General features: G+C 42.7%; 1 protein-coding gene across 5 annotated transcripts in view; it reads left to right on the top strand.

Annotated features, from left to right (window-relative positions):
* The window catches only part of SAR1B (secretion associated Ras related GTPase 1B), a 37,055-nt gene that overhangs the window by 4,830 nt on the left and 9,270 nt on the right, over positions 1 to 22,955 (top strand). For 4 of the 5 annotated variants that reach the window (XM_053566146.1, XM_053566144.1, XM_053566143.1 and 1 more), the window contains exons 2-3: positions 9,488 to 9,563; positions 14,710 to 14,829. In XM_053566146.1, the coding sequence (XP_053422121.1) occupies positions 9,506 to 9,563; positions 14,710 to 14,829 (178 nt within the window). In that variant the 5' untranslated portion in view covers positions 9,488 to 9,505. Of the gene's footprint in view, positions 1 to 6,316; positions 6,393 to 9,487; positions 9,564 to 14,709; positions 14,830 to 22,955 lie in introns of all 5 variants that reach the window. The other variant, XM_053566145.1, reaches the window with a different exon arrangement.

The raw sequence follows: 22,955 nt of genomic DNA, 5'->3' as shown, positions 1-22,955 counted from the left end.
CTTGTGACGCCACGGCACTCTACCCGAGGGCGGTACAGTGAGACTCTGTCTCTACAAAAAAAAAAAAAGGAACAAATAGGGCGGCGCCTGTGGCTCGGTAAGGCGCCGGTCCCATATGCCGAGGGTGGCGGGTTCAAACCCAGCCCTGGCCAAACTGCAACCAAAAAATAGCCGGGCGTTGTGGCGGGCGCCTGTAGTCACAGCTACTCGGGAGGCTGAGGCAAGAGAATCGCTTAAGCCCAGGAGTTGGAGGTTGCTGTGAACTGTGTGAGGCCACGGCACTCTACAGAGGGCCATAAAGTGAGACTCGTGTCTTTACAAAAAAAAAAAAAAGGAACAAATAAAGTATACAATTCAGTATTTTTAATAAAGTCACAAGTTGTACAACCTTCTAATTCCAGAAATTTGATCACCCCAAAAAGAAACCCAATACCCATTTTCCCTTCTCCCAATCTGACAACCACTAATCTGCTTAAGTCTAAGGTTTGCCTCTTCTGAACAGTTCATGTAAATTAATTCATCCATATAAACTTAGTGGAACAAGTCTTTAAGAAGTTATTTGTAATCTGAGAAATTCTGTTCCGTTACATCCTTTGCACTGATTTCCATGTTACTTGAGTAGATCACTTTTCTAATCTGCATAGGGACTTTTCCTGTTTGGTATTCATGCAATAAATAAATCTGCTGACGTGTATATGTTTCCTCGTTCTTGACCTTTGCTCTTCACATGTCTTAATAGTGTGTTCATGGTGTTGTATAACCTGTTTTCACGGCTCAGGTATCTGTTTGTAGCTAAGTAACTTTTATTCTTAGTTGGACATTTTTACCTCTATTTAACAACCGCCACCAAAAAATAGTTAATTACATTTCTGATGACTCACTCCTAGCTTGTTTTATGGTTCTTAGAAACCATAATTTTAAATAAATATAAATATCTCTTACTATTGTATGTGTTACTAAATTATTTTTCTTGGGACAAATTTTACAATAGCAAATTGGTGCCATTCTTAGGCAAAAAAAAAATCCTTTTTCTTTCAAGGCTTACCCTATTCTACCCTTTACTATTCCTCATAGCTCTCACCACCAACTGTCATCTTCAGTGAGGACTTTGCCACTTAATTCACAGTCTTGCTCTTTGTAGCAATGCCTTCCACTCCTTTACGTGATTATACTGTCTCTCCTTGTGTACAGTGTACCCTCTAGCCTGGCTTCCAGTATATTTCACTTTTCATATGTCTTCTTCTGTCCGTGCCAGAGCCAGACCTTGCTACCACCACCCAGACCTGAACTTTTCTTGAATTCTTGAACCTCATATTCTGCTCCACTTTGTTGGCACAATTTTGATACACCTTTCACCTCTCTCACCCTTTTCTGCTTTTTGGCTTACAGACTTTCTCCATATTCTTCCACTTCTTTTTTTTTTTTTTTGAGACAGACTCTCACTTTGTTGCCCCTAGTAGAGTGCCGTGACGCCATAGCTCACAGCAACCTCAGACTCTTGGGCTCAAGCAGTTCTCTTGCCTCACTTCCAGAGTATCTGGGATTATAGGCATCTGCCACAATGCCCAGCTGTTCTTTTTTTTTTTTAGAGACAGGTTCTTGCTATGTTCCCCAGGCTGGACTTGAACTCCTAGAGTCAAGCAATCTACACTTTAGCCTCTTAAGTAACTGGGACTACAGCCCTGTGCCACTGCCCCCAGTTCTATTCTGTAAGAAGTCCACCTTTGATCACCACTGCACCTATATACACTACCTACCTACCTTTATTACCTTTTCCCACTCAACCTAAATTTCTGATCAAATAACTTCAGTTCCTCTCAATTGTACTCTCAAAAGCCCTATTCTCCTTGTCTTTTTTTATCTGTATCCTAGAAATTCTTCTAATTTTTTTTGAGACAGAGCCTCAAGCTGTCTCCCTGAGTAGAGTGCTGTGGCACCATAGCTCACAGCAACGTCTAACTCTTGGGCTCAAGTGGTCCTCTTGCCTCAGTTTTTCTATTTTTAGTAGAAACAGGGTCTTGCTTTTTGATCAGGGTGGTCTTGAACTTGTGAGCTCAGTCAATCCACCCTCCTGGGCCTCCCAGATTACTAGGATTACAGGCATGAGCCACCGTGCCAGGCCCTAGAAATTCTTAATTTTTGGTCAGTCCGTGTTCTTTAAAGTTGAGCATTAGTAAGGGTGGGGTGGGAGTGTGGAAATCATTGCAGAGTGGTGTTGCAGTGAATGTTTGCTTTTCAATTACAAGCGAGTTCTCACTATCTTCAGCAGCCTTTTTTTTTTGAGACAAGTTTTACTCTAGCCCCAGGCTAGAGTGCCCAGTCTAGCACATAGCATCCTCAAACTTCTGGGTTCAAGTTTTCCTCCTGCCTCAGCCTTCCAAGTACTGATACTACAGGTGCCCACCACACACCTGTTTAATTTTTCTATTGATAATAGAGACAGTGTCTCATATTTGCTCAGGCTGGTCTCCAGCCAGCTTGTGGGATCCTCCTGCCTCCACATTCCAGAGCGCTAAGATAGCAGTCTTTTGATTCATTTATTCACCACAGTCACTAATGATTGCTCTGCTCCTCAAAATTTTTCTACACCTGACAGAGCAGTGTCTCACACTGGCAATCCTAGCACTGTGGGAGGCTGAGATGGGTGGACTGTTTGAGCTCAGGAGTTCAAGACCAGGCTCAGCAAGAGCGAAATCCTGCCTCTCCTAAAAAAGAAAAATAGAAAAATTATCCAGGCATTGTGACAGGCACCCGTAGTTCCAGCTACTTGGGAGGCTGAGGCAAGAGGAGCTCTTGAGCCCAAGAGATTGAGGTTGCTGTGAGCTGTGATGATCCATGACACTCTACCCAGGGTGATAGAGCGAACCTCTGTCTCAAAAAAAAAGAAACATGGATGCATTGATCACTAATAATTGATGTTCAATTATTGTAAAGTTATTTCTTTTTCTGTAAAATGGGAACAGTAACATATTTACTTTGGTTTGAAATTGTTTTCATTTATATTAGAATTCACCCTTAAGGTAAGTATATTTACTCTGAAAGGTTGGAATGTTTAGTGGTGGTATTTTGATGTGTGTAAATTGCCTAGTAAGGTGAACCATGTAGTAGAAGAAATAATACTAACAGGTAGCATTATTAAATGCTTTACTCCATGCCGGATACTAAGTGCTCTGTGCATATTAACTTATTTAATCTTTACCACAAGCAACTCTCAACCATCTCTACTGTTGTCCCTATCTTATAGATGAGGAAAGTAGAATAACTTGCCCAGGGTAGATAGTAAATAGTAAAGTCCTGGCTCCAAAGTTCCTGCTCTTAATCTCTAGACCATAATGCTCAGAGGAGTTCAATAAATGGTAGCTGATATGTTTTTCTTTTTTTTGAGACAGAGCCTCAAGCTCTGTCTAGGTAGAGTGCCCTAGGTCGAGTGCTATGGCATCACAGCTCACAGCAACCTCTAGCTCCTGGGCTCAAGCAATTCTCCTGTCTCCGCCTCCTAAGTAGCTGGGACTATAGGCGCCCACCACAACGCCTGGCTATTTTTTGGTTGCAGCCTTCATTGTTGTTTGGCAGGCCCAGGCTGGATTTGAACCCACCAGCTCAGGTGTATGTGGCTGGCGCCTTAGCCGCTTGAGCCACAGGCACCGAGCCAGTAGCTGATAGATATATATTTTTTTATTCCACTTTTGTGCCCCCACTGAAGGCAAACTCCATGAGTTCAGGGCCTCTGCACCCCCATGACACATAGCACAGGGCAGGATCTCAGAACATGCCCACTATGTGACTGTATATGGAGACATCATCTGAAAGAAACCTGAAATGTCAAAAAGAACGGACAACAGAAAGGAGGAAAAGACACTAAGGTAGCTGATATTTTTGTTAGTCTGGCTTTGTATTTTAAATTAAAGGACTGATTCAGTATTGTTCTGTCCATATATTGTAGATAGCAAGCATGAAGTCCAAATGCCCAAATTTAGTCTCAGATTTATAACTCTGACTCCTATCTCCCTATTTAGCGCCATTGACTTTTACTCTCAGTTCACAGCCCCCTCAACCCAATTGTATCATCCTATCATCCAACAATACCTGACTTTTTGCTGTGCCCATTCAGTTTCACACCTATGTATACAATATGTCCTTCAAATTCCTACTTAATCTTCAAGACTCAGGCTAAAAATCATCTAAGGAGCTTTTCCTTAGCTGTACTTTGTTCCCTCTATAGAGTTCTAGAACTAGGATTTTGGGTGGAGTGATAAGAAGCAGGACTGGTTTGTCTCTTTTTTAAAAATATATAATAATAGGGGCGGCGCCTGTGGCTCAGTGAGTAGGGCGCCGGCCCCATATGCCGAGGGTGGCGGGTTCAGGCCCAGCCCCGGCCAAACTGCAACCAAAAAAATAGCCAGGTGTTGTGGCGGGCACCTGTAGTCCCAGCTACTCGGGAGGCTGAGGCAAGAGAATCGCCTAAGCCCAGGAGCTGGAGGTTGCTGTGAGCTGTGCGACGCCACGACACTCTACCGAGGGCCATAAAGTGAGACTCTGTCTCTACAAAAAAAAAAATAATAATAAAATAAAAAAATAAAAATATATAATATAAAGTGCATTTGTGAGCATACTGTACTGTTTCCTGTTACGTTATTTATTTTTATTATTTGGTTTTTGTTTTTTTTTGAGACAGTTTTTTTTTTTTTTTGAGACAGTTTCACTATGTCACCCTTGGTAGAGTGCCATGACATCACAGCTCACAGCAACCTCAAACTCTTGGGCTTAACTCTTGCCTCAGCCTCCTAAATAGCTGGGACTACAGGTGCCTACCACAATGCCTAGCTATTTTTTGTTCCAATTGTCATTGTTGGTTAGCTGGCCCAGGCTGGATTCAAACCCACCAACTTCAGTGTATGTGGCTAGCTCCGTAACCACTGTGCTATGGGCACTGAGCCTATTCTGTTGTATTTTTTTCCCCAACTAATTACCTAAGAGCATAGGCTGGGTTTTTTTCCCCTTGTGTTTGTATAAGTCCTAAAACCCTATAAGATTAATTGTTACCATCCCATGTAATATGCTATTCATTTTAACGTTTCAGTTGAATTGCATTTGTACAGCTAACTTCTCACTTTAGATTATCACCTTTGTGAAGGAAAGAGCCATGTTTATCATCAATGTTTGTGTTCCCCATTCTGTCTAGCTTAGGACCCTGGACATAATATGAGCTTAGTAAATATGTATTGAATTGAATAAAAGACCTCAACATGATCTTCTGCTTTATTTGATTCTCTACAGCAAAGGTTATTATGATTCTCTTTGAAAAACATATATCACATCTTCAAATCTCTAGGAAAGGTAAACTACTTACATATTTTCTAACTTCAAGTTTCAATTTTTTTTGAGATAAAGTTACACTCTATCACTCAGACAGGAGTGCATTGGTACAGTCACAGCTCTCCGCAACCTCCAACTTCCAGTCTCAAGTGACTCAGCTTCCCAAGTAGCTAGTGTATTACAGGTACACAACAACATGCCAAGCTAATTTATTTTTATTTGTTTTTGTAGAGATAGGGTCTTGGTATATTGCCCAGGCTAGTCTTTAATTCCCAGGCCTCAAGCAATCCTCCTGCGTAGGGCTCCCAAAGTGCTGGGATTATAGGCATGAGCCATCACACCTGGCCACAAGTATCAATTTCTACATGACACAGAATGACGATGGTAGAGGGAGGTGTAACTTTCAACTTGAGGAAAATAGGAACTTTTGGTGTGTTACGTGTATGTTGCCAGTCACTATCTTCTCACTCTTGTAATACACATGCAACTAGTCATGATTTTGCCAATCATTTTATTTTTATCTTAAATTAATAATTTATATTATTATTAATCAGGAATTCACTGATTGTAAGAACAAAATTCTACTCATGGTAGTTCAAGTAAGGGGGAGAGGATTGGGGAAGGACTATTGCCAGAATCTAGAGAATCTTGTAGGAAATATTACTAGGCCTCCTACAAACTGGATGTGGGCTCACTCGTTTCTTTTTTTTTTTTTTTTGTGGTTTTTGGCCGGGGCTGGGTTTGAACCCACCACCTCCAGCATATGGGACTGGCACCCTAGCCCTTTGAGCCACAGGAGCCGCCGACTCGTTTCTTTCTATCTTCTTTTTTTTTTTTTTAGAGATAGAGTCTCACTTTATTGCCCTCGGTAGAGTGCTGTGTTGTCACAGCTCACAGCAATCTCCAACTCCTGGGCTTAGGCAGTTCTCTTGCCTCAGCCTCCCGAGTAGCTGGGACTACAAGAGCCCGCCACAACACCTGACTATTTTTTTTGTTGCAGTTTGGCTGAGGCCAGATTCGAACCCACCACCCTCCGTATATGGGTAGAGGCCTGCGCCCTACCTACTGAGCCACAGGTAACTCCTTCACTCTTGTTTCTTCATCTTGCTGACTCTCAAGGTGAATTGGTCCACTAGGAAATCTGAGTTGGTAGGCCAATCAGTGTCAAGCTTGACAGCTTACTTAAGTGAGAGGTGATTAAAAGAAAGCAATGTTATGTGTCATGGCTTTGTCTGAAAAACATCAAAGCGGTGGCATCCGTAGCTCAGTGGCACCGGCCACATACACCGAGGCTGGCAGGTTCAAACCCAGCTCAGGCCAGCTAAAATCAACAAAGAACTGCAACAAAAAAATAGCCGGTGTTGTGGCAGGCACCTGTAGTCTCAGCTACTTGGGAGGCTGAAGCAAGAGAATTACTTAAGCCCAAGAGTTTGAGGTTGCTGTGAGCTATGACGCAACGGCACTCTACTGAGGGCGATATAGTGAGACTCTTGTCTCAAAAAAATAAATAAATAAAAAACATCAAAGATAGCAGAAAACTTGAAATGTTTTGGACTTGGCCTAAGTTTTAGACCTAGGTTCTTTTGTTCAGTTCCAGTAAGTGAACTTTGTTGATCTGAAAGTGTATGTGTATATATATATATATATATATATATATATATATATATTTTTTTTTTTTTTTTTTTTTTTTTTTTTTTTTGTAGAGACAGAGTCTCACTTTATGGCCCTCGGTAGAGTGCCGTGGCCTTACACAGCTCACAGCAACCTCCAACAACTCCTGGGCTTAAGCGATTCTCTTGCCTCAGCCTCCCGAGTAGCTGGGACTACAGGCGCCCGCCACAACGCCCGGCTAGTGTTTGGTTGCAGTTTGGCCGGGGCCGGGTTTGAACCTGCCACCCTCCGTATATGGGGCCGGTGCCTTACCGACTGAGCCTCAAGAGGATTTTTTCTTTTTATTTTCCATATACTACCCTATTACTGGGCAGCGCCTGTGGCTCAAGTGGGTAGGACACCGGCCCCATATGCCAGAGTGGCAGGTTCAAACCCAGCCTCTGCCAAAAAAAAAAAACATACATTACCCTATTAGTATATCAAGGTAGATGTCAAATGCTGAATTGAACTATACTCTGTACTTTCTACTATGATTTAAAAGATTTTTTTGCCAGGCGAGGTGGTTCACGCCTGTAATCCTAGCACTCTGGGACACTGAGGCGAGTAGATTGTATGAGCTCACGAATTCGAGATCAGCCTGAGCCAGAGTGAGACCCTATCTCTAAAAACAGCTGGGCGTTGTGGTGGGCACCTGTAGTCCCAGCTACTTGGGAAGATGAGGCAAGAGAATCACTTGAGCCCAAGAGTTTGAGGTTGCTGTGAGCTGTGACGCCATGGCACTCTACCGAGGGCAACAAAGTCAAACAGAGTCTTGCTTTCCTGCCCAAATTAGGACTAATTTTTCTATTTTTAGTAGAGACAGGGTCTCATTCTTTCTTTCTTTTTGTGAGACAGAGTCTCGCTATGTCGCCCTCGGTAGAGTGCTATGGTGTCACAGCTCATAGCAACCTCAAATTCTTGGGCTTAAGTGATTCTCTTGCCTCAGCCTCCCAAGTATCTGGGACTACAGGCGCCCACCACAACGCCTGACTGTTTTTTTGTTGTAGTTGTCATTGTTGTTTGGCAGGCCCAGGCTGGGCTCAAACTCACCAGCTCTGGTGTAAGTGGCTGGCGCCCTAGCCCCCGAGCCCAGGGTTTCATTCTTGCTCAGGCTGGTCTTAGGCTTAAGGGATCCTCCCACCTCTGCCTCTCGGAATGCTAGGATAGCACTCACATAGGTGTGAGCCACCATGTCTAGCCTAAAAGATGTTTTTAACATTTAGTAATATGATTAAAATTTGAAAAATTCAAAAGATAACATATTGAGACATTTACTACCTGGGATCACTTGCTATTAAAAAAAAAAAAAAGAGGCTCAGCGCTTGTGGCTCAAGTAGTTAAGGTGCCAGCCATATACACCTGAACTGGCAGGTTTGAATCCTGCCTGGGCCCGCCAAACAACAATGACGGCTGCAATAAAAAAAAAAAAAAATAGCCAGGCTTTGTGGTGGGCACCTGTAGTCTCAGTTACTTGGGCGGCAGAGGCAGTAGAATCGCTTGAGCCCAGGAGTTGGAGGTTGCTGTGAGCTGTGATGCCACAGCACTCTACCCAGGGTGACAGTTTAAGGCTCTGTCTCAAAAAAAAAGGAAAAGAAATAGAAAAAGGGATTTTATCCCACACTTCCACACAGGTATAATCAGACTCTGATTATATTACAGACTGAAGTCTATAATCAGAAGTTGGTCATCATCATAACCTACTTCTCTTTCTCTTGTATCTCCCATACCCAAACAAGATTTTGGTAAATATCTTATAAGCTGTAACACTTATTTGTTTTTTTTTATTTTTGTTTTTTATTAAGTCATATACACATAGATCATGAGTACATTTATGCATAGCTCACAGCAACCTCCAATTCTTGGGCGCAAGCAATCCCCTTGCCTCAGTTTTTCTATTTTTAGTAGAGATGGGGTCTTGCTTTTGCTCAGGCTGGTCTTGAACTCATGAGCTCAAGCAAACTACCTGCCTCGGCCTCCCAGAGTGCTAGGATTACAGTTATGAGCCACAGCACCTGGCCTAGACCATGTCTTGTACATAAAACTTTTCTACATTTAGGATAATTTCTAAAAGTAATCTTTTGAGTCAAATAGTGTCAATAGATATATTATTGCCAAATTGGTTTTATATCAGTTTGTACTGCTGCCAGTGTGTTTCTTTTACTACATTCCTTCTAGTGCTGGCTATAATAATTCTTTTTCATTTTTACTTTGATGAGCAAAGACTTGTTTCTACTTGGTATTTAGGTGGCATTTTTTTCTTTCTTTTTTTTTTGCAGTTTTTGGCTGGGGTTGGGTTTGAATCTGCCACCTCCGGCATATGGGGCCGGCGCCCTACACCTTTGAGCCACAAGTGCCGCCCCGGTGGCATGTTTTTTAATGCACCAGTATAGATCACATTAGGCTAGCCTAGGTAAGAGTGTTTTACTCTTTGTAGTAGGGTTGTGGCTCAGATTTGGGGTCTAATGCTGTTAGTATTTAGTGTTTAATGTTGACTACTAAACTCAAAACTCTTTTTTTTCAGACTCTGTCCGATTTGGATATGTCCTTCATATTTGATTGGATTTACAGTGGTTTCAGCAGTGTGCTACAGTTTTTAGGTAATGTTGGTCCTTCGTTCTTTATAGTTATCCCATTTAATCCTATTTATATAATAATGCTTGTTTGTTAGCCGGGCGTTGTGGCGGGCGCCTGCAGTCCTAGCTGCTTGGGAGGCTGAGTCAAGAGAGTCGCCTAAGCCCAGGAGTTGGAGGTTGCTGTGAGCTGTGTGAGGCCATGGCGCTCTACCGAGGGCGATAAGGTGAAACTCTGTCTCTACAAAAAAAATAAAAAAAATAATAATGCTTGTTTGTGTAGAGCCTCTATATATAAGCCATAGGTAAGAATGAGGGCTTTGAAATCATACAAATTTTTTTTTTTTTTTTGCAGTTTTGACTGGGGCTGGGCTTGAACCCACTACCCCTGGTATATGGGGTCAGCACCCTACTCCTTGAACTACAGGCACTGCCCTGAAATCATATAAATTTTAATCATACAATTATTAATTGTATCCCTTTTAAATTATGTAATATTGGGCAAATTACTTTTTCTACCTTAGCCAAGTTTCCTTATTTGTAAATGGGAATAATAATTCCTATCTGTTAAGGTTGTTATGAGTAATATATTTTCTTAAGACAGGGCTGACTTTCCTCTTTATAGATTTTATTTTTGCCTTAGCTTCTTATTCTCTTATTGAAAACTTTGACTTACCATGTTTCCAGTGAACTTGTGTGTTGGGATATATACAACTTTATTACTGTAATAATAATGTTGTAGGATGGCGCCTGTGGCTCAGTGAGTAGGGCGCCAGCCCCATATGGGTGGCGGGTTCAAACCCAGCCCCGGCCAAACTGCAACCAAAAAATAGCCGGGCGTTGTGACGGGTGCCTGTAGTCCCAGCTGCTCGGGAGGTTGAGGCAAGAGAATCCTGTAAGCCCAAGAGTTAGAGGTTGCTGTGAGCCGTGTGACGTCATGGCACTCTACCTGAGGGCGGTACAATGAGACTCTGTCTCTACAAAAAAAAAAAAAGAAAGAAAGAAAATAATGTTGTAGACAGTCATGGTGGCTCACACTAGGAGAATCCCTTGAGGCTAGGGCCTCAAGCTCTTGGTCTGAATAAGAGAAAGACCCCATCTCCATTAAAAAATATAGAAAAATTTGGTAGTGTGCACCTGTCCCAGCTATTTAAGAGGCTGAAGCAGGAGGATTACTTGAGCCCAGGAATATGAGATTGCAGTGTGTGATGATGACACCACTGCACTCTGACCCAGGCAGCAAAATAAGATCTAGTCTCAGAAAATAAATAAATAGGCTTGGCGCCTGTGGCTCAAGTGGCTAAGGCTCCAGCCACATACACTTGAGCTGGCAGGTTCGAATCCAGCCTGGGTCCGCCAAACAACAATGACGGCTGCAACCAAAAAAAAGATAGCTGGGCTTTGTGGCGGGCCGCCTATAGTCTCAGCTACTTGGGAGGCAGAGGCAGGAGAATCGCTTGAGCCCAGGAGTTGGAGGTTGCTGTGAGCTGTGATGCCACAGCACTCTACCCAGGGGGACACCTTGAGGCTCTGTCTCAAAAAAAAAAAAAAATAAATAAATAAATAAAATAATACTGCAATTTTCTTTCTTAGTTGAATTCAATATTTTCAAATATTATTATAACCAAGTTTCTAAATTATTCACACTATTTTATACAGTCACTGTATAACAGGTCAAAAGTTAGATCTCTCTATACCACTTCCAAGAGAATTCTTAAATCATCTTATCAGAGTGAAATACTTTGTCACATACTATTTGCAACAACTAGGTCAGAAATAAGGATTTTAACTTATTATAAACCGTATCTTAGTTTATGGAAAAATGAAACTAAGCTGAATTATGGTGAAAAGGCAAATAGATTGTATCACAGTCAGGAACAAGAAGGTTAATAGGGTAAACATCAGGAGGCTGTGTAGAAAAATAGAGACAAACCAAAGCTTTGGAATCAGACGTGGATTCATGTTTCAGATCTGACTTAGGACCTGAGCAAATCAACCCTGAGCCTTAGTTTCCCCTCTGTAAAAAAAGGAATGGGAGTGCCTACTTCAAAGAGTTATTTTGAAGATTAAATTAAATAATACGTGTGCTTTAAAGTGTATATGTTACTACAAAGTAAGAATTTAGTCTAACCCACAATCTTTTTTTTTTTTTTTAAGACAGAGTCTCATTATGTTGCCCTCGGTAGAGTGCTGTAGCGTCACAGCTCACAGCAACCTCCAGCTCTTGAACTTAAGTGATTCTCTTGCCTCAGTCTCCCAAGTGGCCCAACCCACAGTCTTTAAAAATAGAAGTTTTAATATTCTGGATATTTTCTTTTGGAATCATATCCAATGCACATTTACTATTTAAAACTGAGGGTAGTAAGATTGATAGCATTGGTTAGAGACAATCTATGTAGAAGCTTTGTAAGAAATAGAAGTAGAAGTCTTATTTGAAGAAGTTATTAGTCAGAATTCGTAATTAAAGGAGAAATGTACCATCACAGCTCCAGTAAATATAGAAGATAATCTTCCTCGTAGTATCAGAGTTGTTGGTCAGTAAGTGATGAAAAGATTAAGAGAATTTACTTCTTAGATTTAAACTTAGTATTATTTTGGCATAAATTTATTAGAAAATAAATGGCCTGGAACTATAATTGCTTAGTGTCTTAAAAAATTATTTATTGGGGCGGCGCCTGTGGCTCAAGGAGTAGGGCGCTGGTCCCATATGCCAGAGGTGGCGGGTTCAAACCCAGCTCCGGCCAAAAACCACAAAAAAAAAAAATTATTTATTGATTGAGTAAATATTTTTTAAGTTACTATTATAAGTCAAGATAAGTCTTCTGTCCTCATGTAATTCTGTGGAGGTTAGACAATAAAATATATAAAACATAACGTTATGACTGGGTATGGTGGCTCATTCCTGTAATCCTAGTACTCCGGGAGACCCAAGCAGGTAGACCTCAGGAGTTCAAGGCTAGCCTGAGCAAGAGTGAGACCCCATCTCTAGAAAAAACTAGACAGGCTTAGTGGCAGATGCCTGTAGTTCCAGCTACTTGGGAGGCTAAAGGAAGAGGAGTGCTTCAACCCAGGTGGCTGAGGTTGCTGTGAGCTAAGCTGATGCCATGGCATTCTACCCAGGGCAAAAGAGCAGACTCTGTCTAAAAAAAAAAAAAAAAGTTCATCAAAGTAATCAGCTTTCTGGCATAGGTTAAGGCAACACATGTATTCTATTGACTAAGGCAAAGTTTAGAATTATGTGAAGTCCCAAATCAGGAATGGAATTTTTGGTTTTCTTTTTTGAGATAGAGTTTCACTCTGTCACCTTGGGTAGAGTGCCATATCATAGCTCACAGTAACCTCAACCTCTTGGGCTTGTGTAATCTTCTTGCCTCAGCTTCTGGAGTAGCTGAGACTAAACAGGTGTGTACCATTACATCCAGCTAGTTTTTCTGTTTTTTTTTTTTTTTTTTTTGTAGAGACAGAGTCTCACTTTATTGCCCTTGGTAGAGTGCTGTGCCATCACAGCTCACAGCAACCTCCAGCTCCTGGGCCTAGGCGATTCTCTTGCCTCAGCCTCCCCAGTAGCTGGGACCATAGGCGCCCGCCACAACACCTGGCTATTTTTTGGTGCAGTTTGGCCGGGGCTGGGTTTGAACCCACCACCCTCAGTATATGGGGTTGGCGCCCTACTCACTGAGCCACAAGTGCTGCCCAGTTTTTCTGTTTTTGATAGAGATGGGGTCTCACTCTTACTTAGGCACTCTTGAGCTCAAACAGTCCACCTGCCTTGGCTTCCCAGAATGCTAGGATTACAGGTCTGAGCCATCTTGCAGCCAGGAATGGATTTAAAATGGCTCTTTTATTTTATTTTTTTAGAGATGGAGTCTCACTCAGGCTATAGTGCAGTGGTGCAATTACAGGTCACTGCAACCTCCAACTCCTGGGCTGAAATGATCCTCTCACCTCAGCTTCTGGATTAGCTAGCACTACAGATGCCTGCACCAGCCTCACCTTAAAATAACACTTTTAAAACTGAAACGAGGTGTGGCACCCATAGCTCAGTGAGTAGGGCGCCGGCCATATACACCAGGGCTGGCAGGTTCGAACCCGGTCCAGGCCACCTAAAACAACAACTGCAACAACAAAAAAAAATAGCCAGGTGTTGTGGTGGGCACCTATAGTCCCAGCTACTTCGGAGGCTGAGGCAAGAGAATTGCTTAAGCCTAAGAGTTTGAGGTTGCTATGAGCTGTGATGCCATAGCACTCTACCCAGGGTGACAGCTTGAGACTCTGTCTCAAAAAAAAAAAAAAAGAAAAACCTGAAACTAGGACCCAGACATGGTGGTTCAGGCCCATAATCCTAGCACTCAGGCAGGCCAAGGCAGGTAGATTGCTTGAGCTCAGGAGTTCAAGATCAGCCTGAGCAAAAGTGAGACTTCGTCTCTACTAAAAATAGGAAAACCTAGTAAGGCGTTATGGCAGATGCCTGTGGTTCCAGCTACTCAGAAGGCTGAGGCAAGGGGATCACTTAAGCTCAAGAGTTTGAGGTTGCTGTGAGCTATGACCTCAGGGCACTCTACCCAAAGGTAGAATGGTTGAGACTATCTCAAAAAAGAAAAAAAAACAAACTGAAAATAAGTTTAAAAATCCAACTGTAAGGCTGGATGCAGTGGCTTGCACCTATAATCCTAGCACTGTGGGAAACAATAGCAGGTGGATCCCTTGAGCTCTGGAGTTCAAGACCAGCCTGAGCAAGACTTAGACCCTGTTTCTACTAAAAATAGAAAAAAAAATTTTTTTTTAATTAGCCAGGGATTGTGGCAGGTCTCTGTAGTACCAGCAATTCTGGAGGCTGAGACAGGAGGATCTCTTGAACCCAGAAGTTTGAGGTTGTTACTGTGAGCTAGGTTGAATCCACTGCACTTTATCTTGGGCAACAGAGTAAGACTGTCTCCAAAAAAAAAAAAAAAAGAGAGAGAGAGAAAGAAATCCAAAGGTAGGCTTAGGGTGGTGCCTGTGGCTCAAGGAGTAGGGCGCCAGTCCCACATGCCAGAGGTGGTGGGTTCAAACCCAGCCCCGGCCAAAAAACCACAAAAAAAAAAAAAACAAACCAAAGGTGGGCTTAATTTAAAGTCATTTGAATAATCTGTGTCTGATACCACTTTGACCAATCATTGCTCTTATTCTGCAGGATTATATAAGAAAACTGGTAAACTAGTATTTCTCGGATTGGATAATGCAGGAAAAACAACATTGCTACACATGCTAAAAGATGACAGACTTGGACAACATGTCCCAACATTACATCCCAGTAAGTATCCTCTGCCGTTCAATGTAATACTTGATCAAATGATGCTGAGTCATAGGCACTAATCAAAAATGTTCTGATTTAGATGAGTTTTTGTAGATGAATTATGATCATGTGATTTCATGTGTATCCTTAAATAGTATGGTAAATATTAGAAGACTCAGGTGCCAAAGGGTATATTAAATCTTGAAATAGCATTTATATCTTGCTATTAGTTAGTACTGCCTTTTCCAGCTAGAGGAATAAAAAAGTTATTATCGGGCGGCGCCTGTGGCTCAGTGAGTAGGGCGCCGGCCCCATATGCCGAGGGTGGCGGGTTCAAACCCAGCCCCGGCCAAACTGTAACAAAAAATAGCCGGGCATTGTGGCGGGCGCCTGTAGTCCCAGCTGCTTGGGAGGCTGAGGCAAGAGAATCGCGTAAGCCCAAGAGTTGGAGGTTGCTGTGAGCCGTGTGACGCCACGGCACTCTACCCGAGGGTGGTACAGTGAGACTCTGTCTCTACAAAAAAAAAAAAAAAGTTATTATCTCAGATATTGTGACATGATTTGTAAATAGTCCTATTTACATAACCTGAATTTCTCTCAAATTTTAGAACTGTACTGGTTTATTTTATTTATCTATTTATTTATTTATTTATTTTGAAACAGCATCTTACTTTGTCACCTTTGGTAAAATGCTGTGACGTCATAGCTCACAGCAACCTCAAACTCTTGGGCTTAAGTGATCCCCTTGCCTCAGCCTCCCCAGTAGCTGGGACTACAGGTGCCCGCCACATCGCCTGGCTATTTTTTTGTTGTAGTTGTCATTGTTGTTTAGCAGGCCCGAGCCAGGTTTGAACCTGCCAGCCCTGGTGTATGTGGCCAGTGCCCTACCCACTGAGCTACGGGCACTGCCCTTGTGTTTTGTTTTGTTTTATTTTTTGAAACACAATCTCACTTCATTGCCCTCAGTAGAGTGCTATAATATCATAGTTGATAGCATCCTCAAACTCTTGAGCTCAAGTGATTCTCTTGCTTCAGCCTCCGAAGTAGCTGGGACTACAGGCTCCCGCCACAACACCTGGCTATTTTTAGAGACTGAGGGTCTTGCTCTTGCTCAGGCTGGTCTAGAACCTGTGAGCTCAGGCGATCCACCCACCTCAGCCTTTCCGAGTGCTAGGATTACAGGCATGAGCCACTGTGCCCTGCCAACTGTATTGTTTTAATCATTAATTCAGTGGACAGGCTGTAGCTGTGCTCCCCAAACCAGTGGATTTTCTTGTTTAAGAGATAGGTAGGTTCCTTCTGCTTACCCTGGCTGGAATGTAATCACATTTCTCTTCAACCTGGAACTCCTGAGCTCAAGCAACCCTTCTGCTTCAGCCTCTCAAGTAGCTAAGGCTATAGCCAGGCACCACCAAACCTGGCTTTTTTTTTTTTGTTATGTTAACAAAATGTTACTATGAGATGTTACTATGTTGACCAATCTGGTCTCCAACTCTTGGCCTCAAGCAATCCCTTCACCTCAGTCTCCCAAAGTACTAGTGATTATAGGCATGAGCTACTGTACTTGGCCAGATTATAGTTTTATACAGGGTTTTTAACTTCAATTTATTAACCAATTAGTTTTCTAGTCTTAGAACTTCAGCAATAACTAATATACACCATACAGTTAATCCCCAAACAAGGCATGTATTGATATACTTACAGAGAGGTTTGGGGGCTTGTTTTTTGAGACAGAGTCTCGCTCTGTCACCTGGTAGAGTGCCAGGGCATCATAGCTCACAGCAACCTTAAGCTCTTGTGCTCAAGTGAATCTCTTTTTTTTTGTAGAGACAGAGTCTCGCTTTATGGCCCTCAGTAGAGTGCCGTGGCCTCACACAGCTCACAGCAACCTCCAACTCCTGGGCTTAAGCGATTCTCTTGGCTCAGCCTCCTGAGCAGCTGGGACTACAGGTGCCCACCACAACACCCGGCTACTTTTTGGTTGCAGTTTGGCCGGGGCTGGGTTTGAACCCGCCACCCTTGGTATATGGGGCCGGTGCCCTACACACTGAGCCACAGGTGCCGCCCTCAAGTGAATCTCTTGCCTCACTCCCAAGTAACTATGACTATAAGCACCTGCCACAACACATGGCTAGTATTGATATACTTATAGAAAGTTTTTTTCCTTTTTTTTCTTTGAGACAGAGCCTCAAGCTGTCCCCCAGGGTAGAGCGCTGTGACATCACAGCTCACAGCAACCTCCAACTCCCTGGCTCAAGCAATTCTCCTGCCTCTACCTCCCAAGTAGCTGGGCCTATAGGCACCTGCCACAATGCCTGGCTATTTTTTGGTTGCAGCCGTCATTGTTGTTTGGTGGGCCTGAGCTGGATTTGAACCCACCAGCTTAAGTGTATATAGCTGGCACCTTAGCCGCTTGAGCCACAGGCGCCGAGCCTTTATAGAAAGTTTTAAAACAATTTTTTTTTTGAGACAGTCTCAAGCTGTCGCCCTGGTAGAGTGCCGTGGCATCATAGCTCACAACAATCTCAAATCAAACTCTTGGGCTCAAGTGATCCTCTTGCCTCAGATTTTCTTTTTTTTTTTTTTTAGAGTTAGAGTCTCATTTTGTCGCCCTTGGTAGAGTGCCGTGGCGTCACAGCTCACAGTAGCCTCCAGCTCTTGGGCTTACCCACCACCCTTGGTATATGGGGCCAGCGCCCTACTCACTGAGCCACAGGCGTCTCCCCCAGATTTTCTTTTTCTTTCTTTTTTTTGTAGTTTTTGGCCAGGGCTGGGTTTAGAACCTGCCACCTCTGGCATATGGGGCCGGCGCCCTATTCTGTTGAGCCATAGGCGCTGCCCAGATTTTCTATTTTTAGTAGAGATGAGAGTCTTGCTTTTGCTCAGGCTGGTTTTGAACTCATGAGCTCAAGCAATTTACCCACCTTGAGCTCCTAGAATGCTAGGATTATAGGTGTGAGCCACCGTGACCAGTTGAAAAAGTATTTTCAAGTGACAAAATTATTAGAAACGGAAATCTAGTTTAAAAATACCTTTGACCTTTTACTGGTGAAAAAATAAGAATCAAGTAGCCACAGAAATAAAGGACAAATTAAAGCTGGGTATGGTGGCTCACACCTATCATCCTACCACTTTGGGAGGCTGAAGCAGGTGGAATGCTTGACCACAAGAGTTTAAGACAGCCTGAATAAGAGTGAAACCCTGTGTCTACTAAAAATAGAAAAATCAGCCAAGATTTTGGTGGGTGCCTATAGTCCCAGCTACTCAGAAGGCTAAGGTAAGAGGATTGCTTATGCCTGAGAGTTTGACATTTCTCTGAGCAATGACACCATAGCACTCTACCTAGGGTGATAGAGTGAGACTGTCTCAAAAAAGAAAAGAAAGACAGGCTCGGCGCTCGTAGCTCAGTGGTTAGGGCACTGGCCACATACACCGAGGCTGGTGGATTCAAACCCACCCCGGGCCTGCTAAACAATGACGACAACTACAACAAAAAAATAGCCGGGTGTTGTGGTGGGTGCTTGTACTCCCAGCTACTTGGGAGGCTGAGGCAAGAGAATCACTTAAGCCCAAGAGTGAGGTTGCTGTGAGCTGTGACGCTACAGCAGACGCTAAGGGCAACATAATGAGACTATATCTGGAAAAAAAAAAGAAAAAAGCAAATGTGAGCCAGGCACAGTGGCTCATGCCGGTAATCCCAGCACTTGAGAGGCCAAGGTGGGTGATTACCTGAGCTTACAAATTCAAGATCAGCCTGAGCAAGAGCGAGATCCTCTCTCTAAAAATAGCTGAATAGCTGGGCATTGTGCTGGGCGCCTGTAGTCCCAACTACCTGGGAGGATGAAGCAAGAGAATGGCTTGAGCTGAAGAATTTGAGGTTGCCGTGAGCTATGGTGCAACAGTACTCTACCGAGGCTGACAAAGTGAGACTCTGTCTCAAAAATAAGTGAATGAATGAATGAATAAATAAATAAATAATAAAAAATAGAAGAGCTGAGGCAAGAGGATCGCTTGAGCCTAAGAGGTTGCTGTGATGCCTCTGTGATGCCAATGGCTATGATGATGCCATTGTACTCTACCCAGGGCAACAGCTTGAGACTCTACAATCTGTGTTCAAAGTCACTATCCATAAGGAAAAGATAACAAGAGCTTGGATATAGATGGGAAACCATCTTCATGTTTACAATACCCAAAATATTCCCTGCTTTATAAAAGGAGTCCAAATTTGATATAGATATAGAATATAAGATATAGAATACTGTTTTGGGGGGAGTTTTTTGAGACAGAGTCTCACTTTGTGCCCTGTTTAGGGTGCTGCAGCATCATCAAAGCTCATAGCAATGTCAAACTTTTTTTTTTTTTAATTGAGACAGCATCTGATTATGTTGCTCTGGGTAAAGTGCTGTGGCATCATAGTTCACAGCAACCTCAAACCCTTGGGTTTAAGCAATTCTCTTGCCTCAGCCTCCCAAGTAGCTGGGACGACAGGCGATCACCACAGTACCTGGCTATTTTTTTGTTGTAGTTGTTATTGTTGGTTGGCTGGCCCAGGCCGGGCTCTAACCTGCCAGCCTCGGTGCATGTGGCTGGCACCGTAACCACTGTGTTACGGACGCCGAGCACAATGTCAATGTCAAACTCTTGAGCTCAAGCAGTTCTCTTACCTTAGCTTTCTGAGTAGCTGGGACTATAGGCGCTCAACACCCTCCACTATTTTTTCTATTTTTGGTAGAGATGGGGTCTCACTCTTGCTCAGGCTGGTTTTGAACTCCTGAGTTCAAGCAATCCACTTGCCTTACCCTCCCAGAGTGCTAGGATTACAGGTATGAGCCCAGCCCAGAACACTATTAATATCCCAGTAAGTTCTCTCTTGCCCCTTCCCAGTCATTCCCCACCTCTACCTCCAACAGCAATCAGTCTTCTGAATTCTATAATCACAAGTTAGTTTTGCCTGTTCTAAAATTTCATATAAGTGATACCACACAGTAGATAATTTTTTTGTGACCAGCTTCTTCCTTGTACCATAATATGACTAAATATATCAGTGGTTTATTCCTTTCTTATGGAGTAGAATTCCATGTTTTATAGGAGAAGTGATTTATCCATCCTTTTTTTGATGGTTATCTGAGGCATTTCAGACAAGTGAAGCTAGTAAACATTCTTCCACAGAGTTTTTGGTAAATGCATGTTTTCATTTTCCCTGGATAAATACTGAGTAGAATTATCAGCTCAAAGGATATATGTATGTTGTCCTTTTTATATTTTCTATTTTTTTGTTGTTGTTGAGACAGTATTTCACTTTGTCACCCTTGGTAGAGTACTCTGGCATCATAGCTCACAGCAATCTCAAACTCTTAGGCTTAAGCAATTCTCTTGCCTCAGCCTCCCAAGTAGCTTGGACTATAGGTGCCGGCCACAACTCCTGGCTATTTTTTAGAAACAGGTCTCACTCTTGCTCAGGCTGGTCTGGAACTCGTGAGCTTAGGCAGTCCACCCGCCTCAGCCTCCCAAGTGCTGGCATTACTGTCATGAGACACCATGCCCTGTTCTATTTTTTAGTAGAGACAAGGTCTCCTTCTTGCTCAGGCTGGTCTTGAACTCATAAGCTCAAGTGATCCATCTGCCTCGGCCTCCCAGAGTCCCAGCATTACAGGCGTGAGCCACCACGCCAGGCCTTGAACACAGATTTTTATTAAATAATTTCATTCAATTGGCAATCTACGTGCTTAACGTCTTTGTGTGTGTGTGTGTGTGTGCACGCACGCGTGTGCGTGTGTGACAGAGTTTTACTCTGTTGCCCTGGGTAGAGTGCTATGGCATCTTAGCTCACAGTACCATTGCTCAATCACCTGGGTTCGAGCAGTCCTCTTGCCTCAGCCTCCCGAGTAGCTGGAACTATCGGCTCCTACCACAATGTCAGACTAGTTTTTCTATTTTTAGTAGAAATGGGGTCTTGCTCTTGCTCAGGCTGGTCTTGAACTCCTGAGCTCAAGCAATCCACATGCCTCAGTCTCCCACCACAGCTGGCTCATACATAATTTCTTAACGAGAAACTACTCAGGGCCAGAGTAGTTACGCTGAAACTTTTCATTGTGGGGAACTTCTGCTTTTGTCCATGAGGGAATAACAGCAGTAATTCCCACTATAAACAACTAGAACACTGGACAAAGAATATGCTACAACTGTTTTTGGACATTGGGAAATAGCACAGGACTATGATTCCTGAGAGAAAGAATTCAAACTCGTCTTTGTTTTAGCTTTATGTAAACAGGTAATTTTCAGACCATGGTGCAAGGAGAGGGTACCCAGACATAATCTTGTTGAATTGCAGAGACAGAGAACAGAATTTGGGGAGGCCAAGGGAACTAGAGTTTCCTGGGAGGGAGATCTGGAGATTAAGGACCCCAGAAATTTGCATGGTAGAATACCATTCTGTGCCTGCATGGGATAAAACTCCATAAGGTCAAAGAACAATTTCAGAGAAAAAACTGTTAGCCAAACCATTACTAGACCTCACTTGTGGCTGGTAATAATTCAAGTTTCTATAGGCCAGAATGGGAAGACCTGATTAGATACATAGGGTATTCAGTAGAGACCACAGAAGGATCTTACCTTAGTAATGGGGCTAACTAGCTCCCAAAATTAAGGCTACTCTATATCTGTCCTAACAAACCTTAAAAGCTGATCTGCAGGCTTGGCGCCTGTGGCTCAGTGGTTAGGGCACTGGCCACATACACCAGGACTGGCGGGTTCAAACCTGGCCTGGGCCTGTTAAACAACAGTGATTACCACAACAAAAAAATAGCAGAGTGTGGTGGTGGGCACGTGTAGTCCCAGCTACTTGGGAGGCTGAGGCAGGAGAATCGCTTAAGCCCAAGAGTTTGAGGTTGCTGTGAGCTGTAACATCATTGCACTTTACTGAAGGCAACATAGTGAGACTTTGTCTCAAAAAAAAAAAAAAAAGAAAAGAAAAGCCGATCTGCAGCCAACTTAACCATCTACCAGAACAAAGTCCAACCTTCTTCAAAGGAATACAACAAACTCTAGCACTTAGTATGAAATCATTAGATTTACAAAGAGACAGGAAAGTGCGGCCTATAACCAGGAGAAACAGATCCAAAAGTGACCAAGATGATGGAATTAACAGATACAGACATTAAGACAATATTTTGGGCTCAGTGCCTGTACTTAGTGGTTAGGGCACTGGCCACATGCACCGGGGCTGGTGGGTTCAATCCCAGCCCAAGTCTGCTAAACAAACAAACAACAACAACAAAAAGACAATGTTTAAATATATTCAAGGGCTTAAAGGAAAACAAGAACATGATGAAGACAGATAACATATGAAGATAAAAAAACATAGTTATATGGAACCTTTAGAAATGAAAGATTGAATATCCGAAACAAAAATTTCTTTGGATGGTATTAACAGCAGATTAGGTTGGGCTTGGTGGCTCATACCTATAATCCTAGCATCTTGAGAGGCTGTGGTAGGAGGTTGCCTTAAAGCTAGGAATTTAAGACCAGCATGGCAAACATAGCAAAACTAAATCTCTACAAAATTATCTAGGCATGGTGGTGCACACCTGTAATTCCGACTACTTGTGAAGAGGATCAGCTGGGCCCAGGGGTTTGAGGTTGCAGTGGTGATGGTGATGGTGATGCCACACTATAGCTTGGGCAACAAAGTGTAAACTGGTTACCAAACCAAACAACAACAAAAAAAATCTACAAATTAGACAGTACCAGAAGAAGTACCATTGCAGAAGAAAGACAAATGAACTTAAGTCAATATAATAGAAACTATGTAAAATGAAGCACAGAGAGAAAAATGACTGAAATAAAAATAAATAGAACAATATCAAGCAGTCTAACAAGCCTGTAATTGGAAGTCCCAGAAGGGGAAGAGAGGAGACAGAAAAAATATTTGAGAAATAGTGGCCAAAATGGTTTGTCTAAATTGTGTTTGTCAATAAAGACTGTCTCACGGCAACCATAAGGGGAAATTATTCTTTTACTGTATCATTTAAGATGAATTACACAAAAATTATTAGATCAGAACAGTCATTTGCATTCGTAGCAAATAATGATCTGAATAGATTAACTTTTCAACTGGAAAAGTAAAGAAGGAAAAATAAACAAAT

This window comes from Nycticebus coucang, chromosome 17 (assembly GCF_027406575.1).
Source record: "Nycticebus coucang isolate mNycCou1 chromosome 17, mNycCou1.pri, whole genome shotgun sequence".
In the NCBI taxonomy this organism is placed as follows: Eukaryota; Metazoa; Chordata; class Mammalia; order Primates; family Lorisidae; genus Nycticebus; species Nycticebus coucang.
The sequence above is the reverse complement of the archived record's forward strand: the minus strand, read 5'-3'. Positions and strand labels throughout refer to the sequence as shown.